This window comes from Aulonocara sp. 'chitande type north' Nkhata Bay, linkage group LG3 (genome assembly GCF_057382095.1).
Source record: "Aulonocara sp. 'chitande type north' Nkhata Bay isolate Kocher_YH1m ecotype deep benthic linkage group LG3, A_spYH_male_GT1.1, whole genome shotgun sequence".
In the NCBI taxonomy this organism is placed as follows: Eukaryota; Metazoa; Chordata; class Actinopteri; order Cichliformes; family Cichlidae; genus Aulonocara; species Aulonocara sp. 'chitande type north' Nkhata Bay.
In genome coordinates, this window is record NC_141346.1 from 18,356,250 (window position 1) to 18,372,664 (window position 16,415).

Genomic DNA, 16,415 nt, shown 5'->3' on the forward strand with positions numbered 1-16,415 from the left:
ACCCTATCATGTGATTTCCTGAGGTCAGATGGCCCAGGATGTGAGTGGGCGTTAAGGCGTCTGGGAAGGGAACTCAGACCCCTTAATGCATTTGTTCCCTGGTTTAATTTTTGTTCTTTGTTTGACTTTAATTTCCCTGTGAATATGATGCACTAACCCACTGCCTTAAACAACAAAATGAATTTTAAAACTGGAATGTTCACTCTTTAACAGATTCAGTAAAAAGGACTGGATGTTGAGGTTACAGTCCCTAATAATGCATTGCTTTAGATGTTGAGGGATGGCTGTTATGAGAAAAAGCAGCCCAGAAACTTTGCCAGCAGCACACATCATCCAAGGAGGCCCTGCCAGGGTTGATCAGGCCCTGGTGTATGGAACGCCAGGACTGCCATAATGAATTAATTAAATACACCATTAAATAATTAATTAAATGTGGCAATAATTAATTAAAATTGGAATTAATTAATTAAATAAATAGTTATGACACATGTAATTAATTAATTATTGACACATTTAATTAATTATTTATGTATTTCACATTTTAATTAATTATTGACACATTTAATTAATTATTGACACATTTAATTAATTATTTAATGATATATTTATTTATTTCATTTTGGCAGTCCTGACGCCTGGCTCTCGTCATGAAATAATTTTATCTGTCAGCCTCACCCATCAAACTCAGGGGGCGGGGTTAACGCTGCCCATGCAGCTTCTCTAACATTTGATTGGTTGCCGTGCAAAGTAAGTCAAAACAGGTCGATCCTAGATAATCGATTGCTTGTGTAGACTTGGGGCAGCCAGTTATCCCAGAATGCAGATCAAATCACAGGCAGCAATGGTGGTGGTGTAGTTTTAAAATACCCCGTTTTTCTGTCACCAGCTACACTTTTAACAGTGTTTTAGCCGCGAATGTCGCGACGTATGTCTGGTCAGGTTGTCAACATAGAACATGTTTGCAAAAGTGCTCAGATGTTTTCAGAGATTTCACTAGCTCTGCTAACAGTTAGCATGCAGAGCGCACCGAGGGGGTACATTAACCGGTTTGTTTACATATTCCACTCTCCGTGTTCCACATGTTGCATTCGCAGATTCTCATTTTCACCGAACGATCGTCTCTTTCCGCCTGGTCTTGTGTCTCTGTGCTTCTGTAACATAAAGAACGAGCTGACATTTTTCTCACGAAACCAGCGATCAGCTCAGCAGACCCTCAGTTTACCTGCATGCATCCTCCTCCTCATCTGTCAGCTGTTTAACACCTGCTGCTAATTCAAGAAACACGCCTAGTTACCTGGTGATAGTCACAGTTTTAACTGGGCAGCCGGTGCTCGATATAAAGCAATGTCAGCACATTTTTCTGCACAAGATAAGGAAATATAGTGTTTTCCCCGAGCGCAGAGCTGCTGGAGCTTGTTTCCTTACAGAGCACTTTATAGGCGAACAGCTTTATCAGCGGCTGATGTCCAATCACCAGCACACAGCTTTCAAACCTCAGCTGAGTTTTAGCTCTCAGTGGTTAAACGCTGGACTTCATTCACTCAGGTTCTGTCTGTCGGGTCACGTTTACTTCGCTGTTTTATTTACAACTGAGCAAATCGGTTTGGCTGAGGTTAAAGTTACGTTTCATAACTGCATAGTTTCACAGACGTTTAATGGTTCACTGGCACATGTGTTAGACTGAACTATCATCTAAATATCATCTGTTTTTTAATAGTTATTCAACTGTATTCTAAGCACCAGCTGTCTGTTAGAATGTGATTTTTTTTCTCTCTCTGTTGGCAGAGGTATAAAAATGCGCAGGAAAATCTGACGTGCATGGCAAACTTCACCGACGATATTTAGGGAGGAATAAACACATCAAACATAAATGAACCATTTGTCTGTCTCCATAATTGAGAGAATTTTCTCTTCTTATGTCATCACTCTCTCTCTCTCTCTCTCTCTCTCTCTTTTTTTTTCTTTTTTTTTGCTTTTTCGGTCATGTTATGTTTACCTGTCAAAGGCTTGTTACAAACTATGAAACACATTGTGCAGACTTCTGGATGTTAGAAGAAAACTAATACTGCTCATGAAGGAGACTACAGGCAGGAAGGTGTCCTTTAAAACTAAACATGTTAATAGGACCTCCCTGTTTATATCATAGTTTATGATATAGCACGTGTATTTCAGTAATAGCCTGCTGAGGCCACTATACGTGCTGGCCTCATATCAAATGTGAAGGCAGACTGAGTCTATGTTTGACGTTTTTTATATCTAATCTTCCTTTTCAAACATTTAAACAGCAGCGAGTCTGCAGCTGAGGGAACACAAACTCAAATTGTCTGAACAGGTTTGCTCGTTTCTTGGATTCATTGGTGATTTATTAAATGTATAACTGTTATTCTAATCTGCTGCTGAGTCTCTTACACTTTTCTTTATGCTGTATATTTTCACGTCTCTGGAATAGTTGGAAGTTAGATAGTCAGCTGGGAAACTTTGTGTTAACTCATGGAGCTGAGGATATCGTGGATATGCTGACCTCGCTGCGTGGTGTACAGAGCGAGGTCAGCATGATTAATATTCACAATAAAAATATTAGCCGAACATCATGAAGTCTGTATGTGTTTCATAGTGTCGAACAACCTTTGTACAGTTAAAGCCAGCAGTTACTACATGACGGAAACACCAACGTTATCTCTTTTATGTGTTTATACACAGGTCACGCTGATTACTGAACAAAAACCCAAAGATCAGATGTTAAACAGATTTATTTGCTCTCTCTCCTCCTTAAACATGTTTTTAATGTTAGTTATAATTCAGAATTGGCGACTGAAACACGTAGGACACATAAGAACATCAGGAAATAAAACACCGATAAATATAACCTCAGTAAAAGAAGTCAGCGGGGGTTACTACAGCTGTGTACCGGGGCCTGCGCTTTGTCGGTGGGATTGCTTGCGAGGCGAGCGGGTCTATCCCACGCTTTGCCGTGAGACTGGGCAGACATCTCCGAAATCATCGAAACACTTTTGCAAAGAGGCTGTATCTTGACAAACCGACCAGACACATGAAGATTAAACCACTACATTCTCGGCTAAAAAAATATTAAAACGGTATTTGGTGACACACAAACAGGGTTTTTCAAAGCTCAGTTCTGTTAGCTTCCACATGCCGGTTGTTGTGTGCTAGAAACAATGGCCACCAGGCCAAAGCAATGGTTTTGACTCGATCAGCGTTAACCCCGCCCCCTGAGTTTGATGGGTGAGGCTGACAGATAAAATTATTTCATGATGAGAGCCAGGCGCCAGGACTGCCAAAATGAAATAAATAAATATATCATTAAATAATTAATTAAATGTGTCAATAATTAATTAAATGTGTCAATAATTAATTAAAATGTGAAATACATAAATAATTAATTAAATGTGTCAATAATTAATTAATGAAATGTGTCAATAATTAATTAAATGTGTCAATAATTAATTAATTACATATATCATAACTATTTATTTAATTAATTAATTCCAATTTTAATTAATTATTGCCACATTTAATTAATTATTTAATGGTGTATTTAATTAATTCATTATGGCAGTCCTGGCGTTCCATACTGGAGTGTGTCACTGGTTTATGTTAAATTGTTATTTCTCGTCTTCTTTCTTCTGTTTAGTTTCCTACAGTTTATTTTTATATATTCACTGCAACTGAGAAATAATGCTTAACTCTTTAGCATTTATGAAGCCTTACTTCTGCAAAGGGATAGAAAATGTGATGTAAGACAAAAGGGACAAGATAGGAGAGAGCAGAGAGGAGAGCCGAAGGGGGGCGCCCGATCTGGCTTCCCACACCTCCCCTCTGGATCAGGCTGTACGCTCTACCTCCCCACTGCCTCCAAGAATGGGGATGAAGAGCAGAGGAGAGAAGAGCGGAACATTGTTGGTGGGACTGTACACAGGGGGCAGGGTGGGTCCTTTCCAAACCACAGCTGCAGATTTATTGGGGAAGGTAGCAGATCGTATGTCGCTCGGATGATGAAACTTAGTCTATTATATTCCATTCCGCAGATTTCACTCCATGAGAGTTTCCTCTTTTTCCACACTCTCCCAATCCTCCTCTGCCTCAGTCTGTTCTCCCAAGACTTTTATGACATTAACTTTTTTTTAGCGGATGTAGTGTAATATAATCACTCAGTAAATAGCCGTTCAGCGGTGTGACTCACAGGGAAAACATCTTACTTTCCATTATGTTGGCAAGTGGAGCTGTGTGCAGCAAATGATAATGATTTCATTGTTTGTTTTAGGTTTTTTCTTTTATTTCTGTATTTGAAAAGAAACGTGTTGGGTTATTTTGAAGAGAATAATTATCACCATTCAGATAATACATGGTTAGGACTGCCAAGAGGAGCATAGCTGACTAAGAAGTCGCCTCTCCTCTCCTGTCTGCCTGGCTTACGTCCCACATCCCAAACAAGCCATGTTACCCTGGTCTGTCCTGTGTGTACCCCACCTCTCCCTCTATGATTGCTGGGGGAAGCTCCAGCCCCCCCGCCTCCTCTCATCAGGATAATTGTCAAAGAAAATGGAGTCATGTTGGTTCTGCCGGGACAAGCTGAATACAAAAGTGTGCTTAAAATCAGTAGTTTACCTCTGATTTACTGTAGGAACAGAACTGAGGAGGAGGAGACACAAGGAGGAGTCTTCAAAGAGCCCCCACCCCCTTTCCCTCACACTTTCTAGAAGCATCCCAAGTTTCAGATGTGTGATAAAAGAGGAACACGCACTTTCCTCCCTTCTTTCATTCAAACATTAGCTCTAGATACAGGTTTATCTAAAAATCTGAATTTATCAGTAGATTAGCCGATTAAAAACTAATTTGGAACATCATTTATAGAAAACAGAAAAACAACGGCTTGATCGGAAAATCTGCGCTGGAATGGATGTTTGGATAACTATGTCACACTTGTTGAGTTTGTCCTCTGTCTTCCTCCTGGAGTTTACTTCTGCAGGTGAGATGTGCTAATAATGCTTTTGATTATGCTGAGTGAGTTCTTACTTGGTGACATGTTTTTTCAGGTGTTTTCTGCTGCTTTTATTAGTGAGCACTTGACATATTTTACCTACATAATTCAGGCCAGGTGGTTACTGACGTCCATTCATTCATTTGCTGATCAGAGAATACAAATGATTGAATCAGTGGGTTGATTAGTTATGATGCTTCCTGTGCAGAGAACAGAAACTATGTACGTGGCGGTTCTGTTCTCCTAATCTTAAGGAGCTTCATTATTCCTTTATTGCGCAGTGTAGTACAGGGACTATCAGTTGTTTATCAGACCATCTGTTCAGTTGTACAATATAGTTTGCATTAGTTATGGCCTTTGCTTTATTGATTATCATAAATTTATGTGTGTGTGTGTTTGGGGGGGGGTTACAGAAAAACATGCATCACAAATATATAGCAAACGAGCGCAATGCCCCCTGCTGGACATAGAATAGAATAAACCTTTAATACCTGACCTGCAGTCAGCTGAGACTGAAGAAGTCACTTGGGTGAAACATTTCTCCCACAAAACGCTACGTCCAGATGAACAGAATCAACTTTTGGAGAACCTTTAATATCCCACGAATGAGAAATTTGGCCGTCGCACAGCTCTTATAGCAAGATGAATATGACATTTAGAAGGAAGGCACAAAGTGGTCTTATATACATAAGCAACCATGTACAGAGATTTGTACATGTAAGTGTGGGGGTGTATGGATGCTCCTGGTGAAATAAACAGTGTACAAACAAGCTGCAAATAAGTAGCAGCAATAAAAAAAAACATATGATCCGTCAATTAAACAGGTGATGAGTAAGATAACAGTGTTAAACTGTGTTATAGAGTCTGACAGGCCCTCCAGACCAGTTTGTTGAGTTCCCCCCTGTCCCTCTCTGCCATTCCACCACTCCAGCAGACCACAGCAAAAAAGATAGCAGACGCCACCACAGTGTCCTAAAACGTCCTCAGGAGAGTCCGGTTCACCCCAAGGGATCTCAGCCGCCGTAGCAGGTGGAGATGACTTAGACCCTTTTTATAGAGTGCATTTGTGTTTGTGGACCAGTCCGGTTTGTTATTGAGGTGAACACCTAGGTATTTGTATTGCTCCACTGTTCCAGTGTCCAAACCCTGGATGTTCACTGGTGTAATAGGGGATGGCTCCTTGCTGAAGTCAATCATCAGGTCCTTTGTCTTGCTGGCATTGATGCAAAGATGGTTCTGTTCACACCAGCAGACAAAGTCCTTGATGACCCCCCTACTCCAGTTTGCTTCCCTCAAACACCCCACCCACAATGGCGGCGGCGTCTGAGAACTTCATGAGTTATACTAAAACTTGCTGATGTCAGCATTGTTATGGAAAATGAGTGCATTACATTCATTTATTTTGGTGACTTTAAGAAGTCATATAAAGTTATATTATTTTTTTAATTGAACTGTTCTATGCAAACAGAACTAATTTACCATCTGCCATTGTCACGGTTAGCGAGGCAAACCATGGGAAAGTGGGGAATGAGGACCCAAATGCTGGACTCTTTGTGCTGAACAGCGCGTTTATTTACAGTGCAACAAATGACAATAAATCCCTGTGCTCTTGCTTGACTGCCGTGTCATGTCTTTCCTCAAAAAGTCTGTGTCTTCGCACTCCCCGTGCTCGCTGCCTTCCTGTTTGCAAACTCCTCCGGGGGGGAAACCACCAAAAGCAACCGTAAGACACAAACTCTGGTAGGGATGCACTAACTGGCTTTACGCTTAGCTCTCACACTGCCATGGAGTCTTACACAACAATCCAGCATCAGTGAGAACTCAGCCACTCTGCTAAAAAGGTCCCATGACGAGGCTTGAGCCGCTGCAGGTGTGTGTGTGATCGTCCTCTTCAGGTGTGGCCCGCCTCCAGGCGGGACACACCCACCAGTCCTGATGATGCCTGAAACCCAGTGTTCTGACACACCCACACACACACTCATACACACCAACATAGTAATCAGGGACAGCAGCAACAAATACATGTCCATAGATTATTACAGCCATGATAGGAAAACACTGTCAAGCTAGACTAGCCTATGTTGTTCAGTTTATTAACGGACATATTAAAAATAGGAACTAGATGTAAAACTATGATATTAAATAACATTTAATACTTGTGTGATGGTTTGACCAGTGTGCATAACTCCAGTGTCTTCTGATTGGCTGCTTTAAAAGTGAACAGTTATACTTGGATCCCTTTAACCTCTCTGATCTGTGTTGTTTCCTCTTTCAGACCAGAAAAACATCACAGCTGAGTCTGGACAAGACATCACTCTGACATGTCGAGCTCCAAACAACAACATTGATCTTGTAGAGTGGAGCAGAGCTGACCTGACAGATAAATATGTTTTTGTGCACCGGAACGGTCAGTTTGATCCAGACAACCAGCATCCATCTTTTAAGAACCGGGTGGATCTGCAGGACAGACAGATGAAGGATGGAGACGTGTCTTTGATTCTGAAGAATGTGATGACTGCTGATGCTGGAAAATACGAGTGTCGTGTCTTTATGGAAGACACACGCTCATGGGAAACCACCATCATCAACCTGACTGTTGTTGATCCTCCAGGTGAGTGAGTAGAGTTGAGTGTGTGTGTGATCAGAGGTGAAGCTGCTTCCTGGTTGTTGATGTTTGTTTCTAAAGATGTTGTTGATGAGACTTTGTAGAAAGCAGCTGGTCTGAGTGATGTGATCAGAGTGCAGTAGATAATGTCTGACAGCAGTTTGAAGAGGAAATGGATTCTGTTCTGTTCTTCACTCATCACCTACCTGACAGCTGACACCTCACACCTGTTTCTCACCTGCAGGTCAGCCAGGAGGACACACAGAGGATGGAGGGAAGGAGGATGGAGGGAAGGAGGATGGAGGGAAGGAGGATGGAGGGAAGAAGGATGGAGGGAAGGAGGATGGAGGGAAGGAGGATGGAGGGAAGAAGGATGGAGGGAAGGAGGATGGAGGGAAGGAGGATGGAGGGAAGAAGGATGGAGGGAAGGAGGATGGATCTGTTGGACTAATAGCTGGTCTGGTAGTTCCTGTTGTGCTTCTTGTTGGTGTTGCTGTTTTTTTTTATCTACATAAACCATAACAATGAGAATCAGGATTGATACTAACCTCCTGTTGAAATGCACTTGTTTGAAACATCTTACGGCTTTTCCACCTGATTCTCCTGCTGTTGCTCCAAATTCCCAGCATGTCACTCAACACAAGAACAAACAGATGATCTGAGGACATGTAGATCATGAAATTTGGTTTCAGGGTTTCAGGGACTGAACTGACTTCAATTCTGGATTCTGTTCTGTTCTTTACTCACCACCTTCTTCTCACCTGCAGGTCCTCCAGGAGGACATGGAGGGTTTGTGGCACTGGTAGTGAGTCTGTCAGTTTTGGTGTGTTTGTTCTTGTACCTAATGATTTGATCTGTAAAAGAAGAAAAGGGAATGGTGCTGAATATGTGATTTCTGCTTCTCAGAGATCCTGTTAAAGTCTAAAGACATTGGGAGGGTTTCACACTGTTTGGAGCAGGGAAACAGGTACTAATGGTGCAATACTGACTGATGTGTTTGTGGATATGAACTCGTACACATGAACATACCTCAGGTTCATGTATTCAAAGTTAGGTCCCAGGACACAAACTTTATATTTCCCATTTTTAAAGAGTGAAAAATGTTACATTTGGACATCTGTGGGGTTGGTGATGGAGGGAATCATTTAACAGCTCACAGGTTTCTACACTTATGAATTAAAAATGCATCACTTTAAGAATTAAATCTATTACATTAGATGAGGATGACGGTTTGGGATAAAATTGTTTACACTCTTTAAGCTCTGTTTCTTAGTTGTCATGGTGATGCATCCTGGCAATGTTACAGACATGAAAAATATCTCAGAGTGAAACACTTTAGTTACAGTCAACATGACTGTAACTAAAGTGTCATTTTTATAACTCCCTCTTTATAACTGTCTTTACTATGTAATGTTTCCTAAATTTACACAAACAGGGATTTTAGACTGCAAAAGGCAATTTTGTGCAGCTAAAAATGACAAATTTTGTTTTATGAAAACTGAAGTTAATGCAGCAGTGACTGGGAAATGACCTGTTCTAGAGAACAGACCATCTCAGTACCACTAACTTTATGGTATTTTTCAAATTTATTTATTTCCTTCAGCAGGTACTTGAACTTCCTTCAGTGGAAAATTGAAACAGTGTTACAAAAACTTGTGTTTTACGTTTCCTATTTGTGAAACATTGTTTTTTGGTGTAAATCAACAATTTAAACAAACTAAGTAATTTATGCTTTTTTTTTTTCTCTGGGTTTAGTGTTTTGCAAGATTATGAATGCATAAATGCTGTGATCTGTATTAAAAAATACTGTTGCTGTCTGTGCATGTGTGAAGTCAGCCACGAAATCCTGAAGGTATCAGAGTAAAAAAAGCTGGTTTAGATTTAGTTTGTTTCTCACCTCTCCTCCAGGAGCGGCTGAAACAGTCCAGGTGTCTTTTTTCTGCTCAGTGTTCTGGAGGAAATTGTGCAAGGAAGGAGGAAAGTTGTGCGACATGTGTTGATTTGATCACTTACAGCAGTTTCTCTCATGTACTGTCTGTGTTCACCTGTTTACATTTTCTGTGAACGATACATCAACCACTGCCGACTTACGGGGTTCAGCCTGGTGCAGAACTTTTCCCTCATTTGTTCCCTGGTTTAATTCTGTTATTTGTTTGATTTTAATCTCCCCGTGAATCTGATGCACTGAGCCACTGAAGTGGAGAACCAAAGAAATAAAAAACTGGACTGTTGACTGTTTAACAGAGATTTATTTTTGCACTTTCTCACTGATTCCTGCTGAATCAGCACCAAAGAACACACAGCAAACCCTCTGAGCTTTGCTTCAGGTCATCGTGTTATTCATAATCAGAGCGATCAGTGAGAACAATCTGATGTGTGTTTACTTAAACTCAGTAAAAGGCTTCTCCTCACTTATGTACATCTTCTAAACCAGAGTGCGTATAGCACACGCTGGATGCTGACATTTATCACACTGTGAGGTTTGTTATCAGAGGATCATTCTGATAACACAAACCCCTCCAGTGTGTCTGAGGCCCACTGAGGAGCTCAGAAAGGACACAAGGAGAGAGGAGTCAAGGAAACAGTCTCAACAGAACGAGACATCAGCGTCTCAGAGCTTCATTTTAAACTCTGGTAATTAAATAACATTAAATTACAACTAGAATACAAACAGTGCTCCAGAACTATCATATAAATGAGAAATTCTTCAGCATGAAGCACTGAGATTGATTTTCAGGTAACAGGCAGGAAGACGGAGGAGACCAGGAGGCACAAATTAGAAAGAGTCCTCAGTTTTCCCACCCCTGAGCAACAAGAGCCAATCAAACAGAAGCAGGAAACATATTAGCCTGTTTAAGCCTGACCACTACACTTTTCATAGTGAATATAAATCTGTTATAAAAATGTGGAATTTGATCTATGTTGTTGTCTGAATGAGGTTGTAAACAGCAGAGAAAAAGAAAAAGATCATTTTACAGAAATGAAACAGGATAAATCCCAAAAAGTTGATTCTGTTCATCTGGACGTTTCAGTGGGAAAAACACTCATCCAAGTGACTTCTGCAGTGAAACAGGATATAAATAAAAGGGATGAGTTCTTCAAAGAGTCCTCCTACTTCCAGGCCTCCTTCTGACACACTGCTCTCCTCTACATAAGCAGCCTTTAGAAGTTAAATCTATCAGTTAAAAAACTACAACCAACAGGTGGCAGCACACCACCTTTCTCCTCAGTAATACCCCACGATAACAGCCACAAAAAGGCCAATACTCCACTTTAAGACCTGTTTCTGTTTGCTCAGTTGTTTAAAAAACACAGAGGACCAAATGCAGATTTAACAGCCTCCAACTGTTCTTCTGCTACTCCATCACAGAGTGCTCCACCTCCATCAGTCTGTTCTGAATTTTGTTTTAACGTCTTTCAGACCAGAAAACCATCACAGCTGATTGTGGATGCCACTTTAACACGTTGAGCTCAAAACAACAGGATGGATGTGTCCTTGTATATGAGATGAGCATTTGGATCCAGAAAACCAGCATCCAAGTTTCTTTGATTCAGTGGTGCCACGTGATGCTGTGAAGGCTGAATCTGAGCCTGTGGGTGCTGCAAAGCTTCTTTTAATAAGGAATACGATTTTTTTTCTCTGTATGTATTATTGTAGGGTCTACTTTCCAATATAACACACCTTGAGGTGACTGTTATGATTTGATGCTGTATAAATAAAAAACTGACACATTGAATGTATAAGAGAACACGGCAGGAAGTCTGCTGAGATCTGAAAACAGTCCAGAGGTGGCCGAGGTGATGATCTTGAATGCGAGATGAGCCGAGAAGGTTTCTGATCTTTACATATCCAGTTCAGAACTTTTCACAACTCATATAATAATGGAATATAACCATTATAATAAAGATTTGTATGTGTTTTAAATAAATATTATGGCTACACTATGATCACAAATTAGATTTAAAAGTGCAAAATAAAAGCTTAAAGGAGTTAATAAAGTGCTTAATTAGCTGTGAGACCCTGTTAACTGTGACCCCTATTTTAATGCACTGTCTGAACTGATTTACTCTACGTCTGTGTCCTCCACCTCTCTACTTGCTAAAAGCTCCACTACGCTCACCTGCTGTTCTCCACCTGCCGCCTGTTCTCATCGTAAAATCAGGCTCTGCAGAAAAGTGCACAGAATACATTTCAGATCAGCTCTTTAATGTTCATAAGAGTCACTGTGTTTTGATGATTTCGGTTTTGAATAAATAAAGCAACACAGACAATAACAAGAAACATCTGCAACAATAACTATAACTAAAAAGTATGTTTCCTTGTCTCTTCTATCCTTGCCTCCTCTGTCCTTGTTATTATCTTCAGTGCATCAGAAGACAAAGCTCCGGTTAGCTCTGAGCTCACAATCCTCCACTGAGAAGAGAGTGAAATTCAAGGTCACATGACTGAAACTGTCATGTGGACCAAAGTTAATTATATGTCATGAATAACAACAATATCATGTTTACATTTAGGATGTACTTGTGAAGTTTACTATAGATAATGAAAACTACACACTCAAATTAGGTGTGAAAAACATAACTTGAAATTGAGCACAAACAATCTACTGAGAACGTTTATGAACAATAAAAGTCCCACTTCAGTGATCACAGTCCAGCCTTTGGTTTAAAATTTATTCTAATATAAGATAATATGGTAATGCTATAGACATAATAATAAAGGTAATGTTTATGGATGGTGGCGCCCTCTTCTAGATTTGTAGACTTTTAACAGTGAAACAGCCACATGTTCAGTCTCCACTAATAAAGTAAACAGATAAGTAAACCTGGTTCAGGCTGTGGTTGCCTTTCTTGTCCTACAAGCATAGACTGAACTTTAGGAGCTCATCTATGTCACAGAAAAATAAAGTTTACTGTCAAAAATCTTTATTTATTGTTGAAAACTCACAAACAACTGATAAGATGCCTGATTTAAAAGCTTTTATCAGATATGAAGAGATACACATCAGACTGTCCTCACCGATTTCTCTGTGAATGATTGTTTCCATTTGTGTGTTTGTTCTTTAACGCTTGTTCAGCTCAATTACAGCAAGAAGACAAGAATTCAGTTTAGACTAAACATATGTATCAGCGCTAAAACTGACCTTAAAAATTAAACACATTCAAAACTTCTGACAGCGTCAGTTTATCAAGTCAAATGTCACAAATGCAAATGTAGACCAGTTTACTATAAGACGCCTGGTTATCCACTGAGGGAAGTTCATTTGGCTCCTGTTAGCACAAAAAATAATGAACGTTAGCTCAACATTTATTACAACAGCAACAACAAACTTTATTGATATAGCACATTTAACAACCAGGGGTATACCAAAGTGCTGAACATACAAGAGGGTCAGATATAATAATAGAGACAGATGAAAAGTACCAAACATGCTCGCAGGTTGATGCCGTTAAAAACACCAAAACAAAATAAATACAAATAAAAGCATAACAGAACAATATGTGTAACAGATAAAAGAGTCAATGAACATTTAAAAATAATTAGTAGTTAAGAATAGGACGATTAAATAAATAGGTTTTTAACTGCGAATTGAAGGATTGAATGGAATCGGACTTACGGATCGTAATGGGGAGGTTATTCCACAAATCGGGTGCAGCCAAGGTAAACATGTGGTCACCTCTAGTCTTCAGTCGGGATCTCGGCTGTACAAAAGTGACTGGGAAGATGATCTTAGTACCCTAGCAGGGGTGTATGATCTACGTAGTTCATTGAGGTAACTTGGCGCTATATTGTTAATAGTTCTAAAGGTGAGCAGCAGGATTTTGAATTGAATGCGATACTTAACGGGAAGCCAATGCAGGTCAGCAAGGATGGGGGTAAAAGAGACACGCTGCCCGGTACCAGTAAGGAGACGAGCCGCCGCATTCTGAACAATTTGCAGTCTATGGAGAAGAGCAGAGTTAAGACCAAAGTAAAGGGAGTTGCAGTAATCCAACCTAGATGTCACAAAGGCCCCTCCAGGTCCCTATGCGGGACATAATGTCTGGCCTTGCAAATAAGACGCAATTGATGGAAGCAGAATTTGACAACAGAAGACACTTGTTTGTCAAATTTAAATAAGCTATCCAAAAAACACACCTAGGTCACTAACAAGGAACCAAAGGCTCACGGAGTTGGCCACGAGGGATATTACTGTCATTTTGGTTTTCCTGTTATTTAAGCTACGGGAGTTACTAGAGAGCCAATCTTTGACCTCACACATACACTCACAAAAACAGTGCACAGACATGGAACGATCATCAGTTAATTCAAAATAGATCTGTATGTCACTGGCATAACAATGATGTTGTACTTCTCAAAGATTGCGCCTAAGAGAAGCATATACAGTGAGAAGAGCAGGGGACCAAGGACAGATCCTTGAGGCACGCCGCAGAAGACAGGTGCAGCAGAGGAAATAATAAGGCCCCAAATTGATTGAGAAAGACGAAAGAAAAGTATGACATAAAAGATGGTCACATCCATGAAAGAAGCAATTTTACTCTCAGCATTAATCTGCATGAATCTGACAGCTCGGGTTACAGGATACCTTCAAATACTTTCAAAACATGAACATGAGTTAACAAACTTTTCCTTTCACAGAGTAAAACCACAGCATGGCTTAGCTCAGCACTTCAGAGTAATCAGAGGATCACACAATCTTAAAGGTGGAAACTTCTGATTTCACCTTTAACATTAAACACTTCATAACAGCAGAGAAAAATAATCAGTGCTTCTGTGTCCAATAAATAAATCATGTAACATAATTGTATGTTCTCTCAGAGTGCTCTACAACCACATCAGACACTTCTGGACATCAGTTTAACCTCTGAGATAACAGAATCTGACAACATTCACATGTTCATTTAGTCAGAGCAAATTTCAGAGACACGTGACTGAAACTGATGTCCTGTATGAGAGCCCCTTATGTAGCAATAATGAATCGCTTTGTTGTGGATCATACACCCAACAAAAATATAAACGCAAAACCTTTGTTACTGCTCCCATTCCCCATGGGATGGACGTAGAGACCTAAAATTCATTCCAGATACACAATATAACCATCCCTCCCAAACAGTGGTCACAAATCAGTCCAAATGTGTGGTAGTGGGCACATCTGCTATATTGAGATAATCCATCCCACCTCACAGGTGTGCCACATCAGGATGCTGATCTGACATCATGAGTAGTGCACAGGTGTACCTCAGACTGCCCACAACAAAAGGCCACCCTGGAATGTGCAGTTTTGTCTCACAGCAAAATGCCACAGATGCCACAAGCAATGAGGGAGCGTGCAACTGGCATGCTGACAGCAGGAATGTCAACCAGATCTGTCGCCCGTGTATTGAATGTTCATTTCTCAACCATAAGCCGTCTCCACAGGTGTTTCAGAGAATATGGCAGCACATCCAACCGTCCTCACAACCGCAGGACATATTCTGATCCCAGGTCAGCTCTGCTCCAATCTGCAACTATGATGTTGTAGTTTGGAGCTCGACATGGCAGAATAACATTCTGTCCAGCTGTGGTGTTTATGTCTGAAAAAGAGGAAACAAAATGAGAAGTTAACGACATCAACAGCATCGCTCACTTCTGGAGCAGAAACCACCTGCGGAGCCACAGGCAGTACAGCTCACACAGCATGCTGAAATTTAACACAGTGAGGTTTTGTGACATAAATTACAAAGGTGACTCTTTCCCTAGATGCCACTTGTCAACTCAATACACACGTCTTGTTCAGTCCTGTACTCCATTCATCACCATAAACACGGGTGTCTGCTCAAGAAAAGATGTTGATGCAGAATTGTTTTGTCTCACTTAAACAAACAAACAAATAAACAAACAAACAAACAAACATCTTTTATCTTTATTAGTAAGTTACAGGTCACAAAAGCTTACATGCATTTGAACCAGAACACAAAAATGTAGACATTATTTAAAAGGATCAGTATGAAAATAGAAACAGACCAGAGTTGATCAATAAACTTTATCAATAAAGTTTGTCTTCAACAGGTTGTAAGAGTGCATGTGCAGGATGAGCTAACAGGTGATCTGTTTCACTCTGAGTGTGTCAAAACTTGAACACACATGGTGTAAATATATATTTATAATATTTAAAATTCCAGATTCACAGATTATTATCACAGTACAGTGAAAAAAATTCTCAACAGTGATTGTGTTGTGAGACAGTGTTTTGGGGTTTTTTTTGCTCTGTGGTCAAATTTGTCAGGCTACAGTTTTGTGTTCGTGTCCCTTCCTGTTGAACAGTCATACCCCCCTAAGTTCTGTGTGGCTGCTGTATTTGCAGCAGAGCTGTTAAACAGGGGGGAAGTTTCCTTGAGTTCACATCAGCACTGTTCTTTTTGTTTCATAGCCAGAATCTCCAGAAATTGTGCCAATGTTTTTAACTACTTAATAATAATAAGCTGACAGAAGTTTTGATAAACAGCACAGTCCCATTTAAGGAAACTTGAACTTCATTCATTTATTTTTTTCTTGCCTGAAATTCTCACTGAGGGCTCATATTTTCTTTATGCCTGGTCTAGAAGTCAATTAAATTTTTAATGGATATTAATCTGGAATTTGTTCCCATATCACTCAAATGTAAGCACATATGACACATGACCATCCCTTAGAGAAATGCATCCAAACTACTCCATACATTACAACAAGCATGCAGCTACACAGCTTACCTTCATGGGCATTGACCAGAACACAGACCAGCAGCAGCATGTAGAGGACTGTACTACAACACAACTGCATCATAGTCGGGC

The 16,415-nt window shown here is 40.2% G+C and overlaps 1 protein-coding gene across 1 annotated transcript; it reads left to right on the forward strand.

The window, feature by feature from the left end:
• The first annotated feature begins 4,753 nt into the window (after positions 1-4,753).
• Positions 4,754-7,875, forward strand: LOC147334318 (myelin-oligodendrocyte glycoprotein-like). The gene is made up of 2 exons (XM_086286805.1): positions 4,754-4,987; positions 7,275-7,875. The coding sequence occupies exons 1-2, from the start codon at positions 4,915-4,917 to the stop codon at positions 7,616-7,618; spliced, it is 417 nt and encodes a 138-aa protein (XP_086142931.1). The 5' UTR covers positions 4,754-4,914; the 3' UTR covers positions 7,619-7,875.
• Positions 7,876-16,415: the final 8,540 nt, after the last annotated feature.

Bases quoted from the DNA above. Each gene is read 5' to 3' on its own strand.
- LOC147334318 (XM_086286805.1), top strand. From the start codon at position 4,915: ATGGATGTTTGGATAACTATGTCACACTTGTTGAGTTTGTCCTCTGTC. The intron at 4,988-7,274 runs GTGAGATGTGCT...TTCCTCTTTCAG, and splicing joins CCTGGAGTTTACTTCTGCAG to ACCAGAAAAACATCACAGCT.